Source organism: Cavia porcellus, unplaced genomic scaffold (assembly GCF_034190915.1).
Source record: "Cavia porcellus strain 051 isolate PalLab524CR breed Dunkin Hartley unplaced genomic scaffold, mCavPor4.1 scaffold_27, whole genome shotgun sequence".
Taxonomy (NCBI): domain Eukaryota; kingdom Metazoa; phylum Chordata; class Mammalia; order Rodentia; family Caviidae; genus Cavia; species Cavia porcellus.
Window position 1 is genome coordinate 19,304,168 of NW_026947510.1, and position 23,418 is coordinate 19,327,585.

The 23,418-nt window shown below is 53.4% G+C and overlaps 1 protein-coding gene across 12 annotated transcripts in view; it reads right to left on the reverse strand.

The window, feature by feature from the left end:
• Window positions 1-23,418, reverse strand: part of Pparg (peroxisome proliferator activated receptor gamma) — a 144,352-nt gene that overhangs the window by 11,724 nt on the left and 109,210 nt on the right. For 9 of the 12 annotated variants that reach the window (XM_063237987.1, XM_063237985.1, XM_063237983.1 and 6 more), the window contains one exon: window positions 15,790-16,239. The exons of 2 other annotated variants lie outside the window; for them this stretch is intronic. In XM_063237987.1, coding sequence (XP_063094057.1) covers window positions 15,992-16,239 — 248 coding nt within the window. In that variant the 3' untranslated portion in view covers window positions 15,790-15,991. Of the gene's footprint in view, window positions 1-15,789; window positions 16,240-22,177; window positions 22,344-23,418 lie in introns of those variants that run through there. One more of the 12 variants, XR_010043762.1, reaches the window with a different exon arrangement.

Here is a 23,418-nt window from a genome sequence, read left to right on the forward strand (position 1 = left end):
TTCCCAGGGCAAAACCCTCAGCTCAGGGCCAGTGCCATGGCTGCCTGGCCTGGCCACCTCCAGGCTCACACAGCCCTGGCTCATGCCCACCCAAGGATTTGTGTGGCCATCTCGAAACGCCTGAGGCTGAGTCACCTGTGAGGAACAGGAGTCCAAGTGACTCATGGCTCTGCAGCCTGCGAAGCCCGAGATTTCGAGGTTGATCTGGTGAGGGCCTGCCGCAGGGTCATGTCATGGCAGAAGATGACACTCAAGGAGAGACATGGAGAGGGAGGAGGGGAGGAGAGGGAGAAGGGAGGAGAAGGAAAGAAGGAGGAAGATGAAGATGGAGAAGGAGGAGGAGGGAGTAGGAGAGGAGGAAGAAGAGGAGGAGGGAAACAAAGAAAGAGGAAGAGGCAGATGTGGAAGGAAAAGTGGAGGAGGAGGAAGTGAAGGAGGAAGAGGAAGAAAAGCAGAGGATGCGGGGACAAGGCGGCAGAGTCCTCCTAGCCTGGTCAGCTCTTGAAGCTGCCACCTCGCTGCCTTGGGCACAGGGTCCCAGAGGACTCAGGGATACCCTCACCGTGGCACCACCACTGCACCCCTCTGGGGAGCTGAGCTCCTAGACCCTGAGGCTGGGGAGCCCCAGAGAGGAGCTGGGGGCCACGAGGAGGACGGTGTGGAGGGTGGGGAGCGCAGGTGGACCTGCTCAGCACACGGCCTGTGGGCTTGGTGATGTTGGACTTGTGCTCATGAGCAGGAGCGGGGAGAGAGGCAGGAAGAGGCACAGAGCGGGTCTCCGCTCCCCACATGGGTTTCCCCCAGCAGCCCCCCAGCACCCAACCCCAAGCCTGTGCTCAGAGTCCACAGGGCTGGGCTGGGCAGAGCAGGAACAGAGAGCAGGCTGTCAAGGGCCTGTGAAGGGCATAGAAGCCCACGGGTCTGGGGACCACGGTGAGGACTCTGTCCCCTCTGTCCCACCCTCAGGGGCAGAGCCGCCACCGGTTAGAGCCCCAGCAGGTGCAGCTGCAGAAGGGGCGCTAGAGAGCGTCATTATTTTGAGGCAGTGGGGCCTGCACCTGGGGCCTTTGTCCGTGAGCTACATCCCTAGTCCTCTTCCTCCTTCATTTACGATTTTTTAAACTTTGACACAGGGTCTCACTCAGTGACTAAGTTGCCCATGCTGCCTGGAGTTGTGATCCTCCCACCTCAGCCTCCCAGAGTGCTGGATGGCAGGCCTGTGCCACCACCCAGGAATGATTTCCCATCATCAACGTTTTTAAGAGGATGAATCAGGTTTTCCAATATCATCTGGAGTTTTAAAAAGTATAGAAACGTCTGTGGGCTGGGGGTTAACTCAGTGGCATAAGCGCCTGCCTGGCAAGTATGAGGTTGTGAGTTCAATCCCTGGTAACCACCCTCCCCCCGCAAAAATAGAAACATCTGTATCTGCTTGGACAAAAAGGTGGGTGAGTTCTAACAGCGCCTAGCTCTCTACGGCCAGATAGGAGCGGATTCTTTATCTCGTTTCTAGTTTCTCACTTCACATTCCGAAATGAATCCACTTGGAACCAACAGTTTTTTCTACAATCAAATAAAAAAACAAACGAAGTGTTTTTAGAAGGTGACAAGGCAGCTTCCCTGCCAGCCAGAGCCCCAGGCTGAGCAGCAGGAGCAGGAGGGGTTGGGGCCAGAGTGAGGTGAACCAGGTGCCCAGTGCAGAGCTGGAGGGCACAGGAGGGTGCCCAGGAGACTCATGAAAGCTGGGCCTGGATCCTTCCTGGCCTCCTGAATGTGACAAAGGCCCAGGGCTTTGGGTGACACAACATGAGGACATGGTGGCAGGGACTAGTGGAATCAAGGACGGCTTCTCGGAGTTGGTGACACTTGTGTTGGGCTTGCTGGAGTTTGCCAGGCTCTGTGTGAGGCACAGACATAGATTTGTAGGACAGTGACTGAAAACTCAGTTTGGATCCTGAATGTCACCAAATGTCACCTGTAGGGAGGACGAATGGGAAGACAGGAAGCCACTGGGGCACGGCCTTGGGGGGATATTGGAACTCTGCCCCTTCCTGGCTTTCTCCTCAGTGCCGGCTACATATGCTGAGCAGGCCCAGCGCTCCACTGTGATTGCTGCTCCCCACAGGCCCAAAGCAAGGAGATGGAGTGACCATAGATCGAGGTCCTGAATCTCAGAGCCAGCGTAACCCTTTCCTGCTCAAAAGTGGATGGTTTCAGGGACTTCGTTACAACAACAGCTGGCTGACACAGTGACTACCGGGGGCCTAGACTCATGTGGGACTCAGGTCTCAGACATAGTGCCCCAGATGCTTGAATTTCAGGACCACCGTATGACCTGACTAAACCCCTGCGAGGTGTTCATGCTCTCAATTTAGCTGCTCTACACCGTGCACGCCTGTACTTCATGATGGTGTGGCATGCTGGTAGATACACACAATTTTACCTGTGGGCCAAAACATAAAATGCTACAAAAGGCCATCAGAGCGGGTGGGATATGATCCCAGCACTTAGGAAGCCGTGACAGGAGGAGCACGTTGCATCTAGGACCAGCCTGGGCTGCACTGTGATTTCAAGTTCAGCCTGAACTACCGATCAAGACCTGGTCTCAGAAAATAAAACAAAACATCCCAGCAGGTGGGCAGGTATCAGCCAAGGCTTCCCATGCACCCTCAGAGGTGGCCTTGTGGGACAGTCCTGGCGATTGTCCTCAGATTGACCCTTACCTTAGCCTAGGCCACTCAGGCGCCAAGTAACAGGCCAGGACTCGAGGAACTGACCACACCGTTTAACCCTGGGCTGGTCTACAGAGGGCGGCTGAGGCGACCACAAAGAAATGCCAGCCAGTGGGGCTCCAAGCCCCTGGGGCCAGTGGGAGCTGCTGTGGAGAAGGCACTCAGTGACTCTGAGACTTGGGTGAGTCCTGCCCCACTCTGGCCTCAGTTTCCCTGTCTGTAAAGTGAGTGGTGATCTTCTTGTCCATCTCAGGCGAGCTGGGAGCACAGGACTTGGAGTACGCCTAGTGCCCTGCTCTGTAGCTGCCACACCACTGTGTTCTGCTTGTACCCTGGGACCTGGTACTGTTTACCAGGCCTCTGATGGCAGACCCTTAACCCATCTCATTGCACAACGTGGATCCCGGTCAAAGGAGCCTTTGCACCAGAGCTAGGTCCCCTGGGTCCCCGTGGCCTTATCCTGAGATGCTGAGCTCCCAGCATGTGGTAATACTGCCTCCCATGTGGGGCCACCTCCCTGTGCCTGTGTAGGGATTACTAAACAGGACCAGGGAGCTCATGCCAGGGCCAGGACAGCCAGGTCCCATGCCCCAGCCACCAGTCCTGCCACCCCTGCCACCTGTTCCCTTCACCCAGAGAGACCTGTGGGGATCTGGGCCCCACAATCTAGTATCACCACAGCGGGGATAGCTCATCCCCTCTCTGAGCCACAGGGCTGTCCTCTGTACCCAGGCCACTCGAGGATATTGTGGGGTGCAGGCTCTAGCCAAAGGGGTACTGGGTACTGCCAATGTCCCAGCGGTCTGGGGGAGCCCTTTTCTGCCTGGACTTCGGGTTTCACACCAGGCATAAGACCGATGGTCTCTGGTGATCTTTGTAGCTCTCGGTATACTCTGCCTGTGCAGAGCTGAGGTGCACGTTGGGTGGTGTTGGCCACCCAGCAGGGTCAGCTCAGTGTCCCTGGCCATGGGGCTGGAGGCCCTGGGCCACAGCAGCGAGGCCCAAAACTGCCTAACACAGCCAGGGCAGGAGGAGCACCCCCTTGAAGTCCCACTGGGACGCAGCTCTTCCCTGGCTGCCACGGACACATCAGCCTTCCCTGGGCCACTTTTAGCTAGCTGGGCCTCTTTGGCTGGCACTGACCTCTCCTTATTTGATCTCTGTATTAACTCAAAAACTAGAACATGCTCTGTGGGGAAGGACTGGGTCTGTGTGCCTACCGTTGGGTTTCAGCTGACTGCCACCCTGAAGCGCTAATGCCCACACATGCCAGGTGTTGATGACACTGGGGTAGTGGCCCACCTCCAACATGGCCTGCTGGATGTCCCCATGCATACATTTGTGTGCATAGCTGTCCACTGCAATCTTGTAGAAATGACAAACAGGACTTCTGGCCTAGGTCAGAGGAGGCTTTGCAGCCTCTGCCCCGCTCTTCCAGGTTTTTGCTTTGGGACTCAAGCCCCTCACACTGGCAGAAGCCACCCTTGGAGCTGCACCACAGCCACCTGGTCCCTTGATACCACTCTAGGGGAGGGAGCTGCCCTTGGCGGGGACCCATGCAGGGAGGTCTGCACTGCCATGTCACACAGTCCCCTGGGCAGACACTGGGACGGCAGCAGAGGAGACAGATTCTCTCCCAGATCCAGAGGCCATGTCCGAGATGTAGACAGCAGGCTGCCTCCGGAGAGGCCGCTCCATGAATGGCAGATGGCCTGGACACATGCTGGTGACCAGCATTTCATCCTCCTGGGGTAAGGACGCTTGGCCTTTGGGCTCATGATCATCTCCACGGCCTCACTGCACCTAACTGCCTCCTTGAAGATCCTGCCTCTAATCTGCTCATGCTGGGAATTCGAGCAGATGCCAGCACACAGCTGCACACGTGAGCTGTCTTGGTGGAGACCCTGCAGCCCAGTACAACCTTCAGATGATGCAGATGGTACAGATGGTGCAGATGGTGCAGATGGTGCAGATGGTGCAGATGGTGCAAATAGTGCAATCTTGTTTTCTCTTTTTCCCTTCCTCCCTCCTTCCTTCCTTCTTTCTTTGAGACAAGGTCTTACTATGTTGCCAGGTTGGTTTTGAACTCTTGGACCAAAATGATCCTCCTGTCTCAGCCTCCCAGGCAGCCCAGACCATCAGAACAGGTTGCCACCATGCCCAGTGCCAGCTCAGTTTTTGCTACAGCCTCATGAGACATTCGGAGACAAATCTGCCTGGGCAGACTCTGTGTGAGGTGGAGTGTCTGTGGCAGCCCCCTCGGCCCAAGTTAACCCTGTGAGGGCACTAGAGTCAAGTCCTGGCCTACGGCATGGGAAATGACTCTTAAACAATCTGGGGTGTTTTTACTGAGACAGCACCATTTTCTCCTCCTTCCCTGTCTCCCTCTCGACTGCCTCCTCCCATCTCCCACCCACTGCGTCAAATCCCTGTCTCAGGCTCTGCCCCAGATGTTCCTATCCTAAGACTGATGGGATCAGATTCCGGGGCCACCCTAGGCTGTCACTTTTCTGGAAGTTCCCTCTGATTCTTGGGCCACCTCACAGCTTTCATGGCTTCCCTGCTTGCTTTGCATCCACAGTGTCCTGTTGTCTGGTTTCTGGCTTTGGTGAGAGGAACGTGCCCAGGAGCAAGAGGGGAGGGCAGAGGGGCTGGGCTTCGCTGGCTCCTTCCTGGGGCTCCTGATCCACTGTCCTCTCCTCACAGCTGCGACCCTGTCCATGTCCTGGTGACTCTGTCACTGTGAGTGGCTTCAGGTTCTGCTCTACCCTGTGACCTCCCCACTTCCTGCCCATCCTTGGGCAATAGTTCCTTTAGTAACCGCTCTTCAAATTCCCCAACTCGAGTGTGCTGCCGTTCCCTAGAGGTGTCCTGACACAACGCCATACGCACACCACGCCCTACTGTGGAGGGAACAGACTCATTTCTCTTGGGGGGCTGTCGGGGTTGTCAGTGACTGCTCCTCCAGAAACCATGTCCTTCCTCAGGTGGCAGCCCAGGCAGTGCTTGGAGCAGCTTCTCATCCCCAGTGTGGGAAGCAGGGCCTCTGGGATAGCAAGTGACTCACGGATAAGCCCATTGGCTCTTTGCATTCCCTAGGTACAGTGATTGGCAGATAGTATACTAGGTGACCCTGACTGGCCCAATCAGTTTGAAGTTTGGAGATTGACAGGTGCTGCCTGCAGAGCCCAGCAGTATCTGATCTGGGACAGCATAACCCTGCTGGTCTTTTGGGGCTGAGGTATAGTGTGGGAAAGACGCTTCCTTTCTGCTCTGAGAATTTAAAAAACTCTGGTCTCTGGGAAAATCACCCAGGAATGCTGTGGTCCCATAGCCCCCTTTTCAAAAGGGGCACAGTAACTGGTGACTCAGGAGGAGACCTTGGATTGGAAGTTTATCAAAGCTGCAGAGATGCCCAGCACCTCTGCCAGCAGCCACATGGCCACAATCTGGCTTTTGCCGCTTACGAGAAGTGGCCTGGAATGAAGGTGTCCCTGACCATGTGCCCATGTGGACACCAGAGCTGTGCGTCTGGCCATCACACTGCTCTGTGCGGAGGCCAATGCCCCAGAGGCCCTTCCTTGCCCCTACACACGCCATAGCTGCTGCTGGCCGAGCGGGCCTCTCCTCTGCACCCCTCAGGATCTCATCTGAGTGTGTCAGCACCACCTGGCTCTGGCTGGTGACTGCTGCTCTCAGGTGACTACCCTGCACCAGGATCTGATATGCAGCAGGTGTTCAGCAAATTCTCAGTGGCTGCAGAGGGGGAAATGTGGGCGAGTGAGGGAGGTGGCAATTGGGCAGGGTCCGAAGCCCTGGAGCCCAGATGAGACAGCGGGCTACTTGGTACCTGGGGAGACCAGGGACAAAGATGGCTGCCAGGAAGGGGCCGCTGCCACACAAGGCCACACTGGGCAGGAGGCTGGTCCCCACCCTGGGCCCGTGGGATTGCGTGACTCCTGGGACTCCAGGGCCCAGGGTGGGGACCGAGCAAACGCCATTAGTCCTATCAGTGATCAGGAGGTGCAGATAGGGAAGTTTGAGGAGGCCTAGGCGGCTCTGCCCAACTGTAAAGAGGCGTGATTGAGGCGGGTCACAGGGAGGTGGCGGTGATTAAGGGGAGCTGAGTCCCGCTCACTTCCTGCCTGGCAGGTTGCGGTGACAGAGGAAGCCGAAGATGGGGATTAGTCATAGTATACATGCTTCTTGCTGAGCCCATAAAACCTGGCAGTTGTCTGGGGACCCTCGGGCAGGGCCTGTTTCCCTGGGGAAGGAAAGGGCCCCCAAATGGGGCCAACTCAGGTCAGACAGGTGGTAGAATGCAGCCCTGGGCAGTGACGGTAACCAGGGCCCCTGGTTACTACTTAGAGCTCTGCAAGTGCTTCCCCTCCAGCACCTCACCTGGCTCCCCACAAACACACCCTCTGTTACCTGCATCCTAGATCTGGGGCCTCAGACCTGCAACAGGGATAAGGGGAAGGGGCAAGTGGAGTTTTGGAGCAGGGGCCTGAGGGTGCCCAGAAAATCTGGGTTTTGGCTCTGGTTCAGCCAGGATGGGCGGGGAAAGGTTGGGATTTTGTTGGTTGGGAATGGAAAGGTCCTTGGGGACAAGAGATTTAGGAGGGAAAAGACTGTGCCCTTAGCCACAAGCTGCCTGAGCCCTGCTTCCCTGTAATAAAACTCTCAAAAGGAGAGGTTGGAAGCTCTGTGACTTTTCCTTGAGTGGCCAGAGTAGCTGCATGGAAGTATGGGGACTCCTCTCTTGGGGCCCTATTCCAGGTGATCCTTGACTCTGCCACATAGAAGAACAGTCACTGTCCTTGAATTCAGAAGACCTGAGTCTATATCCCAGCCCTGGTACACACTATCCGCCATGACATGATACTTTTATCTCTGAGGGCCTCTGTCTATAAGAAACAAGATGACAATGTGCTCACCCAGGGAAGGCTGGGAGAACTAGGGTCCAATTTATTCTATTTCTCCAGCAGTTGTGGCATGGGGATGGCAGCTGGTAAATATTCAGGGAGCCCACACCAGGTCAGAGAGGAGTGGAGACAGTCACAGCTCCTGTGGCCTCCACGGCGCAATGGTGCTAGAGGGAGATTTGGTTTTCTGCAGCACCCCTGGGAAGGCAGGTGACTTGCAGGTCCCCTTTTCTATCCCCACACTGTGGCAGTCATCGCCTCCTCCCACGGCTCCCACAGCTCTCCTCCAGCCCACCTGTCCTCTTTGGGCTCTGACACAGTGCTGCCCTTCAAGGGCCTCAAAACTGGAACTCACTTCTGTTCCAGCAGAACAAGCCCGCCCCAGCAAAGGGCCAGCGCTTGGCCCACAACGCTTGCCACCCACGTCATGCTTGTTCCTTCTGTCCCCACCATCCAGGTCTCTTTCCACACCACCACTGCCTCTGGTCTACAGGGCTTCATGGTCACCCAGCTTCCCGTCAGGCTGTTTCCTGGAGAGGTCGCAGAGTGACTATGTCATGTGCCACTTCCTGCCACTTCCGTTTAGACTTCAGGTGTCCCACAAAGGTACAAGGATCGTCCCACTCAGCACATATGATGATGAAAAGACAAGTAGACGACACCAACCAAATGGGAGCATAAGCGCTTTCCTACTTCTCTTGTCCTCTCCTCGGTGACTGCAGAGGAGGCTGTGATTGCCCAGTCGTGAGAGCAGAAGCCAGGCCAGCGTTCTGGTTGCTCAGGCCCTGCAGCCAAGATGGTGGAGCTGGGAGCTGGATGCCCATGTGCCCCAAGTCTTTCCACTCCTGCACCAGTCAGGCAGTGCAGCGGCTGCCAGCTATGTGTTTATCTGGGTTCCTTGGTGGCATGAGTCATGCCAGCCTTATCTGTGTGTCCCTAGAGCATGAAGTGAGTGGGAACAGACAGTGCCAGTGAGCAGTGCTCACAGGAGCCCGTCTTCCCTCCTCTCCTCTCCGGGTGACCAGGGGTGACCTCTTTCCTGTTTCTGGCTCTCCCCTGGGCCCCACTGCAGCCAGATTTGCTTTATCTCGGCTGGGTAGGGAACAAGGTCATGGGACTCAGAGTTGGACCATAGCTGTGTGACGTTGGGCAGGTGACTTCTTTCCTCTGGAGTCTCAAGGTGGGGTGCACAGCCCGTTTCTTAGGGGTGACTAAAGGACAAATGTAACCTTCTGTCTTTGAAGTCTTGGGGTGAGTAGAATTTCATGAAGTGATTTAACTTTAAAGTGATATTTTAAGCACTGATATAAAAGATCTCTCTCTATCTGGATTCTATATAGATAGAGTCAACCAACCTTGCATCAAGTATTGAGGGGGTACTGTGTCACACTGGGGGCACTGGAACCCATCTCATGGCCAACACGGTGACAGTGCCATCTGCACTGTCATCAAGACCTCCCCTGGCGGGGGTGAGTGCCACACTCTGCACCCATTGGCCCATGTGTGTTCTGGCCGGGAAGGGTTGGACCAATGGGCCACATGATGGACAGGACAGGGAGTCAGGTCCCCATCCCAGGCTCCTGCAGCACCCCAGGCTGTCTCTTCAAGAACTTCCTCTTCTATGTATACCTGGATATGTTAGGTGAGCCTTGGAGTGGCCCGTGGTCCCTGGTCCCTTAAGACGATGGCCATGCCTTGCCTTGGTCCCCATGCTCAGCCATCTCCTTTTTTGTACTTCTGTCACCTGCTGGGCTTGAGACTCAAGGTCACCCAGAAGGCCATGTATGGAAAAAACTCTCATGCAGTCCTGGAAGTGCAGGGACAAGAGACAGCAGGAAAGCCCTGGTGAGCACACTGAGGGAGGAGGCAGTTCCTGAAATGTCTCCACCAAGTACGTGTCCCGCCAACAGCCCTGGAGGCCTCACCAGGGGACAGGGCATGCTGCCCACTGCCATGTACAGGGGAGAACCGTTGATAACATGCAGGCTCCTCCGAGGCCCCTGGCTCCATCTCTTCTGGCAGCTCTGGGCAGCCAAGGACCCCGGGCCAGCACGGATAGCCGCTGATTCAGCAGCTGGCTGGGATGCAGACAGACAGGCCATAGGGCCGGTGGGGAGCCTTGGAGCCCCAAGCCCATGTTGGCCTGGTCTCAGGCCCATAATGAGCATTGGCTGCTCCTTGGCCTGGCCTGGCCTCTGGTAGGCAGCCAAGGAGCATTTCTGCTTTCCAGCCTCTCCAGGAGGGCTCGAGGTCATGCCCTGTCAGCACTATATGGCCAGGAGGAGAAACTGAGGCTCAGACAAAGCAGTTTCCTGGGGCCCTCTGCAAAGCACTGTTGGATCCCAGGCCAACACCAGACAGCTGTTCCCAGGGGAGCAGTCTTGCACTTCCTTTTCTGGTCCAGGGTGCTGATCATGTGTCCTCAGGGCAGGATAAGAGGCAGGAGGATTTGTCATTAGAAGAGTTCCAAGCCAGGAGAGGTGGTATCCACCAGTCATCCCACTACTTAGGAGGCTGAGGCAGGAGAATCACAAACAAACCGAACACAGAGTTTCATTTTGATGGGACTCTGGGCACTTCTCTAGATGTGGCCTCTGGTTCCCAGGGCAGCCCTTCGTGACAGGAACTAGGGGCTTCTCTAATGAGATGTACAAACTGAGGCCCAGACACCAGACAGCCGGGCGAGGTAGTGGGCCTGGAACATGACTGAGCTGAAAGGCAGATTTCAATCTTTCTTGTCCCAAAGCTCATGGTCTGCCAGCTCAGCAAGACTAAGGTCTCTGCTTCCCCCTGAGACAGCATGGCATCCAGGGAGAGCTCTCGATGGGGACTCAGGGAGCTGTGTGAAGCCTGGGCCTGTTTGCCTCTGTGCGACCTTGGGACAGGTGCCTGGACTGCCTGCTCTGAGAGGAGCCACTATGGGGCATCCCTGTGCTCCTGGTGAATGAACGAATCCCACCTAACTGGGGGGCCAGGTACTGTGCCCCCAGAGGAAGGTGGCCTGCCAAGGCCTTGCCCCATGTAAGGTCAGTGTCGAGCCTCAGTCACCGTGAGGATTCAGTGCACGCATCATTGCTTCCGAGGTTGTGGCAACATGGCCCAGAACCACAGGTTCTCGCCCTTACTCAAGACCCCTGGGACGCTGTGGGGGACCAGCCCAGGGCACTGAAGGGAGCCTGGAGATGACACCCTCCTGGGAACCCCAAGGTGGAGCTATTTACATAGCTTTACACAGCCCCAGTGGGACCAGAAAGAGCCCAGCCCGCACTCCACAGACTTGAGTTAGCGATTTTCCTCTTCTTTCTAACTCTTCTGGAAATGTGAGCTATGTAATATCTGTCTAAAAATAAGTCACAAGCCACAGCATATGTCACAAGAGGAAAGACTCACAGTTTTTGGAGAAAATGTTTTCGTGGCTTTATCCTGACCATTTGTTCTGAATCAGAGCACAGCAGCACCCCTTCCAATGTTTTTCTCCTAACGCGTGTGTGGAATGGGCCAAAATCTTTTGAAAGAGACTCTCCTGCTCTCTCTTCTTTCTCTTCCTCTCCCTTTCCTATCCCTGTGGTCTCTCTCTCTCTCTCTCCCTTCCCCATATCTAAGCCCTAAAAAATTTTTTTTTTAAAAGACAGGGTCCCACTAACTTCCGTAGACTGGTCTCCAACTGTGACGCTCTTGTCTCAGCCTCCTGAGTGGCTGGGATTACAGGTGCACAGCATGCCTGGCTTTTTTTTTTTTTTTTTTTTGGTGCTATAGAAGGAATTCAAGGCCCTTCCTATGCTAAGCAAGTGCTTTGCCACAGAGCTGCACCCCCGCTGGTGAAGGGCACTTTAACAACAGCAGAGTGGCCTGTGGTCATAAGTGGCCTGTGGTCATCACCAGCTGACCCTGAGATGAGCCAGGAAACTGCACAGAGTGTTTTATAGCCATTATTGCATTTAATCCCAGCAACCCTATGACTCGGCATGGCTGTCCTGGTTCATATAAGCGGGCAATTCAGGTCTACAGAGGCTCAGAGGTTGGCTGGAGCCAGGGCCTATGGAGCCAGCGAGTCTTAGCCCAAGTCAGCGTGACTGCAGTCCAGCCACATCAAATGCACAACAAGATGGACACAGCCACACACTTCCCCACGCCAGGACGCGACTCCCTTCTAGGCCCTTGGTCCCCACTGCAGGCATCCACACTGCTTGTGGGTTCACAGGTGTGGAGGCCTTGGGTGGTGTCAGTGTGTGATAAATGCCTTTGAGTACATCAATCTGTGACTTCCTAGGACCTTATAGGATTTCTCTGACACTCAAGGTGCTCACTTGTCTCCTCAAATAAGTTCAGCTGGCTTCTTTGTTTCTTTTTGTTGTTGTCATTTCCTTGAGGCTCTTGATATGAGGTTCAGGGTAGACTTGAACTCACTGTGTAGCCCAGATGGCCTCAAATTTGGAGTGATTCTCCTGCCTCAGCCTTCTGAGTTCTGGGACTACAGGCGTGCGCCACCATACCTGGTGCTTCACGCTGACTTCTGTGAATTCTTAGTTTTGTACTTTCTTCTTCCTCCAACCCCATTTTCACTGCTAGAACCCAGGGCCTCAGCCACACTAGGCAAGTGCCCCAGGGAGAAAGGCTGGGACTTTCTAGAGCAGGAGGTAGGACAGCAGGTTTTGAGATGGGACTGGAAATGATCTTGAGGTGTGTGGAAGAGGAGGCTGAGGGAGGTGGGACATCTGCCTGGAACCTAGGTCTGGGCTCCTGGGGTCCTGGGCACTGGGGAGCACACGGAGGGCAGTGCCAGGCCCAGGTCAAAGCCCAGAAGTGGATTAGAGGGACCAGAGTGAGTCACCAGCCTCAGGGTGCAGGAATGAGTTGTGGCAGGTGTGAGCCCACAGTAGAGCCTCCCAAGCTGCTGGTCACCTGGAGTGGCAGAGAGAGGTGGTGAGGCCTTGGTTGGAGCCTGGCTTGGGAAGTGCTATTTCTAGCATGATTCTAATGCTCTTCTCTTGGCCATGTTACCTGGTCCCAAGCATCTCTGCGAGCCATCCAAGATGGAGCCTGCCACACTGATGCCCACATGCCAGCCCTCGCTTCCTCTCCAGGAGTACCCATGGCCTCCGTGAGTGGTCCTGGGGTCTCCAGCCACTATCACCTCCACTGAGTAACTGTAGTACCCATCTGCAGCCTGGGTCTCCTCAGGAGGGCAGGTCCCCTCCCTGGCCCCACAGGCAGATGCAACTGAGGTTGGACAGTGTTTTAAACTCTAGCATCCTACTGTTTTAATTTCTGAGACAGAATCTATGTTGCCCAGGCTGGCTTCAGATTTCTGGGATCAAGTGATCCTCCTGCCTCAGCCTCCTAAGTAGTGGGATCACAGGTGTGTGCCACCATGCCAGGCTTCCGCACTCAGAGTCACTCCAGGTTTTGACGGTGGCTGGAGAAATCAGGTGTGCAGATGCAGCCTTTTCCTTGGGTCCCCTGTTGTCTCTGTGCCTGAGCAAGGAGCCACGGGAGGCTGCGGCGAGGGCTTACACGGATGCCTCAAAATTCTTTTTTGCCTTCTGACCGAGGTTTCTTTCTGTCCCCTTGTGGTGACCACAGCCCCTGAGCATGCTGAGTGCGAGAGGTACTATGAATAACTCGGTACACATTTGCTGGTTGACTTGCGAGTCACCCTGGGGGAGCGGGAGCCAGAGGCTGAATATAATGTGTTGTAAAATATTTAGTGAATGCTTTTCCAAGCCACAGGGAAAAAGTCTGAGAGATGGGAATTTGAGAGTTGCCAGGATTTAAAAGCTAATTTAACACTAAGCTTTGGTGCCAAAGAGCTGAGCAACGCCCCCCACTCCCGCCTGTGTAATGTGGAAAGGGCTAAACCCGCCAGGAGCCCTGTTGGGAACTGAAGGGCTTTTTGTTTGAGGATCTTGTAAACAAGGAATCCCCTGGTCCCCTGCCTTGCCACTGCCTGCATGTTCTCTTTCCCAACCAGGGCTTGCCGAGGAGCCTGAAGATGTCTCCAGATACCCCAGCACAGAGAAAAACCCCCCACGATGGGCTGCATTTGTCACTTTCCTTCCAGATGTTTGCATGTCACTTAGACAAAGGCTCAGGTCTCTGGCCCCAGTGTGGCTTGGCTGTTATCTGCCTTCTGAGGACTTGAGCTCCTGGGCACGCTGAAGAGGGTTACAGACTCTGTAGTCTCAGGGCTGGGCTGGAATGTGAGTCTGTACCCCAACCACAGCCAGTGGACTCTTAAGTAAAAGGGTGAAAGGATCTTTCTCGATGTTTGGGCTTGAAAGCCCCAGCTTCAGAGCCGTGTTCTCGCAGATATAGAAACCTACGGAGAAGTGAGCTGAGGGAGATAACTTAGGTTGAGGGAACCATTATCCTGGAGAAGAGCTATGGCCAGGGCAGGTGACAGAGACCACCCAGCAGGGTGCCGGCCTGGGCTGTGGCTCTGTGGTGAACATGTGGGCCTCACACGCCAGGCCTGGGTCACCCCCAGCACCAAACACAAACAGACACATGGTAGCTTCCTGGGTCATCAGTGCTCTGTGGCTTTAATCAGTGAATCTGCTAACTGTGCCAACAAGTCCCCTGCCTGGTAGGCTCCAGACGTAATGGGTCCCTACAAGTCTCAGGTGTGCAGAGGAGGGACTTCCAGGAGGTGACTGGGTCACAGAGCTCCATGTCAGCAGGGGATTAACGTGCCGATGGAAGCATGACGTGAGGGCATTACTGCGGTGAGGCAGGGGAACTTGGGCAGTTGGTGGCACTGAGCTGGGGCAGTGGGTCTGTGAGCTGTGAGCTTGAGGCTTCATCTGGTCCTCAGCCTCTTAACTCTGGCTTCCTTGAGGTGAGTGGCCCTCCTCTGCCACAGCCTTCCTTCATGACATCTCCCCGGCACAGCTCTAAAAGCCATGATGCCACCTTACCACAGACTGGGCCCTCTGAAACCGTGAGCCACAGCAAACCTCCTCCTCTGAGTTGCTCTTTGCAGGCATTGGGCCACAGTGACAGAAAGCTGCTGAACACACCACTGTCAGGGACTGCAGGATCTATTTGCTGGGGAGGCACGCACACATATGCCATGAGTGTGAGCCTTTTGATGCTGAAAGCAAGAGACCTCTGCACAAACTGTCCCAAGGGACTGACAGAAATAACAGCAACTCACCAGGAACCAGGAGGTAGCTGGTCTCCCTTTCGCTCTTTGGTTTTTGTTCCTAATTTGCTTTTATAGAATGTCTTCACCACTCTCCACCTATTTCCAGCCTGACCCAATCCCTGCTTCATGGAGTCTTAGGCATACACGCCACTATTCAATCTGCATTGCTCTTTATCTCTGCGGAGCAATCACCACGCCCAAGAGCCTGAGTCCCTCAGTGGACTTGTGGTCACTACGGTGTTAACATTTGTCTCAAGAAAGCTTACACTCTCTCCTCCATTCAGCTATAAGGTGTTTTTGGCAGCTGCCAGATCGTAAGACACCTCTTGCCCCCTAGAATTTCTAGCTGCATCAGTGTCCGGCGAATGCTTGCCCTGCAAACAGGTGGTTTTGCAACTGTGGATTCAACCAGCTGACCAGGGCCAGGCATCTGAAAAGATGACGTCTCCATACTGAACACATGCAGGCTTTGCTTCTGCTTGTCCTCACTCTCTCACCGACACAGCCCAACAACGGTGGGCTCTGCATTCAAAGCGTTAGCTGTTCTAAGTAACGGAGAGCAGGGTTCACAGTGTATGGCAGGTGGGACTAGGTCACGTAAGACAGCATTTTCTATAAGGGCTGCAGCTCATGGTTTTGGCACTTCTGGAAGTCCCTGTGTGTCTAGAAGGCGCTGGTGCAGGTGGGCAAACTTAGTCAGGACTGCGGAGAAGGAAGACCCAGTCCTTGGCAGGCTAGGGGCTTGCCTCCATCCGGGACAAGAACCAAACCTGTGCTTTGGGCAGCCCTGGGGCGGAAGCCCCTCTCCCCTGCTGGCCACAGCTATGAAGGCAGATGGGGACCTGAGGCTGTAAAATGAGAAAGTGTTTGGCAGAGAAAATGGTTTATCAGCCATTTCATTCACATTTTAAACAGAAGGAAGAAAAGAAGGAAGAAAGTGCTGGGGGAGGAGGGGAGGCCAGGAAAATCCACAGAGGACACGAACTAGTCTTCAAATACTGTTAGCAATTTTATAACACGATAATTTTTAATATTAAAAGTAAATTGTAAATGTATCTTTATAAACAATATGCATAAAATAGATCATATTCTAAAACATTTTTTAAAATGCTTTTTTGTTCACAGTAAATGTCGCCGGCATCCATGTCCCTGGGATCTAGTGCAATGGGCAGCAGGGCGTGGCCCCACTAGTACAGGTCCTTGTAGATCTCTTGCAGCAGTGGGGGCAGGCTCATGTCCGTCTCCGTCTTCCTGATCACCTGCAGCAGCTGCACATGCTCTGTGACGATCTGCCTGAGGTCCGTCATCTTCTGCAGCACCTTGGCAAACAGCTGTGAGGACTCGGGGTGGTTGAGCTTGAGCTGGAGCTCCAGGGCTTGCAGCAGGTTGTCCTGAATGTCCTCGATGGGCTTCACGTTCAGCAGGCCCGGGCGGTCTGCGGGGTGGAGAGACAGGGCAGGGTCGGTGTGGGCAGCGCTGTGTGGGAACTGAACTCAGCCCTCTCGAGGTGGGGCCCTGTGGGCTCCCTGCGTACAGCCTGGAGGGAGGGCAAGTGCACAGGGGCAGGGACTGAGGACGGCATGGCAGCTATAGCCACGGGAGCTCCTTCTGGGGCCATGCTGGTCCCCACCAGGACTAATCTGTATGTCCCTTGAGATGGCTCACAGGATCCTGTCCCCAAACTTAGGCCAATCCCTTCTCTCCAGAAAGCCCCTCTCCAGCATCTCCTTCTGGATCTGACCGATGGCTTCTACCTACTTCCTGCCATCACTTCAGATACACCTGTTTGTGTGTTTTGTTTTGTTTTGAATACAGACTGGCCTTCAACTCACAGTGTTCCTCCTGCCTCAGCCTCCTGAGTGCTGGGATTACAGGCAAGTGCCACCATACCTGCTGCTAAATACACCTTTTTGGCTTACCATGTTATCTTTTTTGTCACATGATAAACACAGTTTTAAAATAATGTTACAGATGGTTTTGGTAGCACAGGCCTATAATTCCAGCACTTTAGAGGCTGAGGCATGACGGTCACTGAGAGGCTGAGGTCAGCCTGGGTCTCATAGTGAGATCAAGTCTGGAACAAACAATAAAGAGGATTTAAAAAAATAAAGTCCCATTCCACATTGGAAGGATTTCTTCTGTGTGCAGAGCTTGCAGGAAATACACATCAATTCTTCTTTACTCTTGTTGGGTTCTAGTGGGCAAAGGGGGAGTCTAAGTTACTTTGAAGCTGATTGTTTTTCTTCCTGTAGCTCTTGTTAGGTCAACCCTTAAATGCTTAGTTTCTACTGTGAGTGACTCTTCATTTTCTAATATAGCCCTGTTGTTTAAAACGTTAAACCTAGTCCAACTTTTTGAACTCTTGTAACTTTAGTTTTTAGGCTTAAAACTTTACTTTTCTGGATGGAAAATTATATCTAATAATGATTAATGGACTAATTTTTCTTTTCTTGTGTTTATGATTCTGATTTCCTTTTATAGCCATACTGTGTTGGCTGAAGCTTCTAATATGATACTAAATAAATGTGGTTAGAAGAGACTAAAAAAAAAAATCAAATACTTGAGTTTGAATTTAAGGGTGCCCTACCGCTGAGCTACACACCCAACCCTTTCTGGTTTTTTGTTTGTGACAGTCTCAGTTGCCCAGGCTGACCTTGAGCTTGTGATGCTCTTCTCTCCGCCTCCCCAATAGCTGGGAGTTGAGGCACACACCACCTCAGCCAGTCAGACATCCTTGATTTACTCCTAACTTTGAAGGAAATGCTTTTAAAGCCTTACCTCTAAGTAGGATGTTTGCTGTAGACTATGATGAATATGTTTTGCTCTTGGTTGTTCAAGAATTTTAAAGTTCTAAATTTGTTTGAGTCAAGAATGTTGGCTGAATTTTATCAGAAGCTTTAAAATCTCTCTATCTTAAGAGATAAGCTATCTAAAGGGATATCCTTTTATCTAGACCTAGCACAGTGAATGATAGGACAGACTTGCTCACACCCTTGCACAAGTTTGCTAAGGTTTTATGTGGGGATTTTATACCCGTGGGGGACTCTGGGCCCTGAGTGTTATTTTTGGTGCCACCTGCCTGCCTCAGTGCTGGGCAGATGTTTCCATGTTGTACGTATGCTCCCTCTAGCTTCTGGGAATTCTTCACAAGACCTGACCCTGGCGATAAATCTTCACTAGCTTTAATTCTCCTGCCATAGTTTTTCCTCTGTCAGACCTTCTACCATGTACAAAGATCTTAGTAATTGATACTGAGATAAAGTTGGACATGATACTCCTTCCGAATCTGGACTCGCATGTTTATGCTCCTCCAAATCCTTTCCATTGTGCATTCTCTCCTTTAAAACTCTGATCTGGCAAACGTTTATCTATTTCTTCCTTCTTTTAAAACCAGTGTTTTTTGGCTTTATTAAATTTTATTTTTAAAAAATCGTATTTTGCCTAACTTACCTAGTTTTGTTAAGCTTTTTTGCAGGTTTGCTGTGTTCTCCCTTCCAGGTCCCCCTGGTGGGGGGGCGGAAGGACGCCCTCAGTGCCCTCCTCTAGGTCCTTTGCAGCTGATCTAAGTGTGGGCTTTGGATCTTGTTCGCTGACCTGGGTTTAGAATGTAAGGTTTCTCCTAAGGCTTCTGGATGCCAGGCCCATGCACCACACCCAGCCTGCTTGTCCCAGAGTCTTCCCTGAGTTGCAAACATTTACCCTTGGAGGCTCTTCACAAGCAGTGTTTTGTTTTGTTTTTGTTTTTGTTTTCTGAGACAGAGTCTCTCTATGTAGCCACGGCTGGCTTTAAACTTATGGCAATCCTCCTGCCTCAGCCTCTGACTGCTGGGATTTCAGGGGTGCGTCACCACACCCAGGTAACTCTGTTAATCACCTCCTCCCCTTCACTGTGAGTTTCACTTTCTAGTGCCGCAGGAGCTGCTCCTAACCAGCCCATTGCCTCAGTTTCTCTTACCCCCAGCCACTGTATGGTACTTCCATTGCATCACCTGAGATGTCCTGCGTCTCTGGGGACCCCCTGCCTATGCAGACTGTGTCCCTGCTGCCAGAAACCTCTAACCATCCCCTCTCAGTGCTTCCCCTTCTCCGCATAAAATAGACTGGTTCTATCCCCTTGCTGCCTCTTTTTTCTGGGCCCTGTAGCACCCTACTGATACCCAGTCACTGCCCTGCCAGGGTGCACATGTGGGACGATGTTCTCTCCCTTCTGCACAGCTCATCACATCATCTTCAAATGAACCCCGAGTTCATCCTTATGGGGCGGGGTGAGGCTTCACCTCACCTTGGCCCCCACAAGGTCTGCCCCTAACTCTGAAGCCAGGAGATGTCCCAAGGCAGAGCCTGTCCCTGCTGGCCCAACTCAGAGGCTCACAATATTTCCTGGTGTCACAGCTAAGGGCTGAGAGGGCTGTGCTGGCCAACAAACCTGGCTCACAACGTGCCCGTCTACATGGGGTTAAGTCCAGGGCAGGGTCCCCACACTGGTGCTGTGTCGCAAGCTCCCAGTACTTTCCCATTATCCATGGAGAAGGGACCTTGAGGGAACAAAGCAGAATGCAGGGGTCTCCAGGAGGCCTTTCCAGGACTCAAAAGTCTCCTAAATCAGTTTTCTTATCTTTTCTTTCATTATTGAAGAAAACTTGTCTCTGGCTTGATTTTTTTCCCCTTAAACTTCTCTAACACATCCCAATGATCAGATAAAGCATAACTTACAGAAATTAAAGTTTCAGCATTTAATTTTGGAGTCACCAGCAAAAACCTCTCTGATTTTGAAAAGGAAACAAATGATTTGGCCCTGGCTGGAGAAGCTGGCTCCAGGAGGACTGTACCTTTCTCTTGATTGCTACCAGGTAATGAAAACCACCGGCACCGGGGAAGCAAGTTCTACAAAGCGTCTTTGGCTGTGCAGTTGCATATAGGTAAGGCCCTGTGCGTTCACGTGCTTCAGGTGCTAGGTACAGCAGAGACAGGTGCTGAGCCTGCAGCTTTGGGTGGGACCCAGCCCTCTCCCCTGTCTCCTTCCTTGGGGCCAGGAGTTTGGCTGAGGAGGTGGGGCTAACAGGGTAGGCCTCCTCTACCACACAGCCAAAGCCGCAAAGCTGCAAGGGGCTCTGCTGGGAACACTTGGCCTGCTGGAGGTGGAATGAGTCCTCCTGCAGGGGGTTCTGGCCTGCATTTTAAACCCCTCTTTACAACTGAGTAAGTGTATGCTGTCTAGTGACAAGTTAGATGGTTTACTGCCTCCCCTACTGTTCCCTGATGAGGTGACTGAGCCTCTGTCGGGGGGTAAAGAGGCCCAGAGTCCCCCGCTAGGAACTCAGAGCACAGATTCAGTCCTTTCTCTGCACACTACATGCGCGGGACTCAAATTCCTAAATCAAATCTGAAATCTCTAATTCAAAAGATCTAAGATTTGCTTGCATTTCTAATTCCCTCCAGGACCTAATTCACATAATCTAACTGGGGAAATAAACTCAAAAATCGAATTAGAAAGTATAGCAACAAGCTTGCACATGAAACTGGGAACAACTGGCTAATTTAAAAACAAAACCAAAGCCAGCCTCCTCTCTGGTCTTAAGCAAGGCCTAGCTCTGGAGTCTAGGCAAAGGTGACTGTTTGGGCCCTCGGGGGCTCCAGGGCTAAGTCACTGAAGGGGATACTCAAGAGTACCCTAGTCCTGGCCCAGGGCCTGCTGGTACCCTCCCCAGACCCTCAGGCAGGACCTCCACATCCTCTGGGCCCTGTGGAGGAGGGGAAGCAGGCCAGGCCCCAGGGGAATGGGCTGCTGACTCATGCCGTCCTGAGGGCTGGGCTTAATTACACCCGGAGCGCCTCCCCAGGCTGGCCAGACTTGGGAAAGAAGCCTTTCCGGTCTCTCTCCACGCAGTCCTGGAACTGATTAGAGCACTGTTGCTGAGGCCAGATCCACAGTGCTTCCACAGTACCAGACCTGGATCCTTGGTTTTGGAGAGACCTTCTCTGGCCCCCCACGCTTGGCCACTCGGGCAGGGTGTAAGCCCAGGCTCAGGGACGACCAGGGGACCACAGATGTCTACCTAGGGTGCCACCGTCTATGCCTCTTCCCTGATGTGCTCTGACAGACTTTTCTGCAAAGGGCTATGCTTGGAAGCTCAGGGAAAAGTGTCCATGGACAGGGCAGTTGTGCATGAATCCAGAAGGGACAGAGAACAGAAGGCTCAGGACAAAGCACTGTGGGAGGCAGAGCTTCTGGGGGCTTGGTGTAGTACTATTCAACTCTTTTTTTGTGTGTGTGGGACAGAGTCTCACTATATAGTCCAGGCTGGCTTTAAACTCACTATATGGCCAGGTTGAGGCTGGCCTTAAACTTGTGGCAACCTTCCTGCCTTAGCTTCCCAAGTATTGGGATTATAGGCATGCCCCACCACACCTGGGTCATTCAGCTTCCTTTGACACTTCTTCCTTCCTGTCCTCCATTGCTCCCCAAGTTCACAGCCAGGTCCCAGACTTGACTAAGTCTTGTCTCCACTTCCTTCCTGTGTACCTTTGGACAAATCATCTACTCCTCCTGGGACCTGGCTTTGTTTTTAAGACCACATTTCTTTAGTAAGGCCTGGTGAGAGGGCACCAGGCAAAGGGACAGGTAAGATTATTCTCTGTGCTTGTCCCAACTGAGGCAGGGCCACAGGGATAGATGGGGTGGGTGGCTTCAAAACCACCAAGTCATGGACAGGGAAAGTTTCTGAGATATTTGTGACAAGAGCGAGGATTTGGAAGCAAAAGAAAACAATTCCCCAAGCAGACCCAAGTTCCGGGGTTGGGCACATTCTCATTCCTACACCGAGTGTGTGCACTGGATGGCTGGAGGATGGATGGCTGGTGCCTAACTCTGTGACTTCCTGGGAGAGACCTGGCTTCAGGTGCTGGGGTCCTTCTGGAATGCAGCCACCAGCATGGCAGCAGACAGTGGCGAGATGGGGACTCACACAGTGATGGGCAGCACGGCCGGCACCACAGCCGTCCCTGCGGCAGGACACAGAATGAAGTGTCTGGGTGCTTGGTGGCAGGAAATGGGCACTGGCGCCGATGCCAGTGCATCCTTGATGCTGGCTACATCATGGGGAGGTTAAATGTAAATTAACGTGCAGTGTAGGCACCGTCAGTGGAGATTCTGATTTATTTGATCCAGGTGTCACTTTCAAGATTGTTTTATTTTAGGAGATGAGGTCTTGCTGTGATGCCCAACCTAGACTCAAACTCTGTGTTATCCTGCCTCAGCCTGCTAACAGCTCGGGGTGCACACCACCGTGCCAGGGACTGTAAAGATTTTGCAAAGCTCCAGTGAAAGTATTGGATTAGTGAGGAGCAGCTGGAATTTCCACTTTGCAACTTACTTGCTAGGCAGCAGTGAGCAGGTGCCTTAACCTTTCTGTGCCGTGGTTCCTCATTTTCAAAGGGAGCAAGCAGCCAGGTGAGCACACTTGTGATCCCAGCACTTAGGAGGCTGAGGCAAGAGGATCAGTGTGAGTTGGAGGCCAGCCTGGACTACATAGCAAGACCCTGTCTCAAAAAAATCAATAATCAGAAATTTAAAAATAAAAGAACAAGCCTTGGAATGTCAAGTCCTTGGAGCGGCAGGCTGGAGCAAATGGAAACGGCATTCACTAGGCTCGGCGCACGCCAGGCTGGGGCTGGAGGCTGCCCGCGCTGTCACTTCACTGCTCTAGGAGCTGATAAGGAAATCAAGGCTCAGGGAGGGAATAACTGCCACAATGGGCAGCATGGAGGAAGTGGGAGGGGGTGGGGGGTTCAACGCCTGTCCCAGGGGCTCCCGGCCTTCAATCCTCAGCCCCACCCATGTACGGGGCTGGTAGGACTCACTGGGACTTCCCAGGGCCTAAGTGGCTCTGTCCTCCCTGCAGGTGGCCGATTTCTCTCTTCCTCCCTCAGATGATTTCGAAGTCCTGTGCCAGGCTGGAGGCTGCCCAGGTCACCCTGAGTTTAAACACACACTGTGAGAGCCACAGTGATAAAGACCCAACCAGCAGCACCCGGGACCTTCTCCAAGCCTGGGATGACTCAGCAGTGTGACTCTCAGGGCCCGGCTCGCATCAGCCCTTGGCACTGAGGAGGTGGCAGCCTCCTGCGTGGGTGGAGGAGGAAGTTGTGCTCCTGAAGCCTTCACAGATAAGGGTTTTCCTACAGCAGACACAAGACAAAAGCCCATATAGACACGTTCCGTGCACCTTCTGCAGCTAGAGAGATTAATGCTTTGTCAGGGTACCTCACCTCTTCTGCCCTCTGCACCCCAGTACTCTGGGCTTAGGCAGCTGTGCCAGGTGAGAAACAGCCTCCCTGGTGCACCAAGCAAGAGGGGCTGCAAAGAGGGAGCTCTGTTTGCAGAGAACTCCGATGGAGGCATCCTCAAAGCCACCCTGCCAAAAGACACACAGGAACAGCGCTGGCGCCTGCTACACATCCACCCCGAGAGCACAGGCACTAGGACTCTGGGACACAGCTGTCACCCAGGTGGCGATGAAGCCCTGTAACGACCTTGGCTGTCCTGCCCAGGGACTGGACGCCACTGTCCATGTTCAGCATCAGAGGAATCTGGGGAACAGTGCTGGTGCAGGAA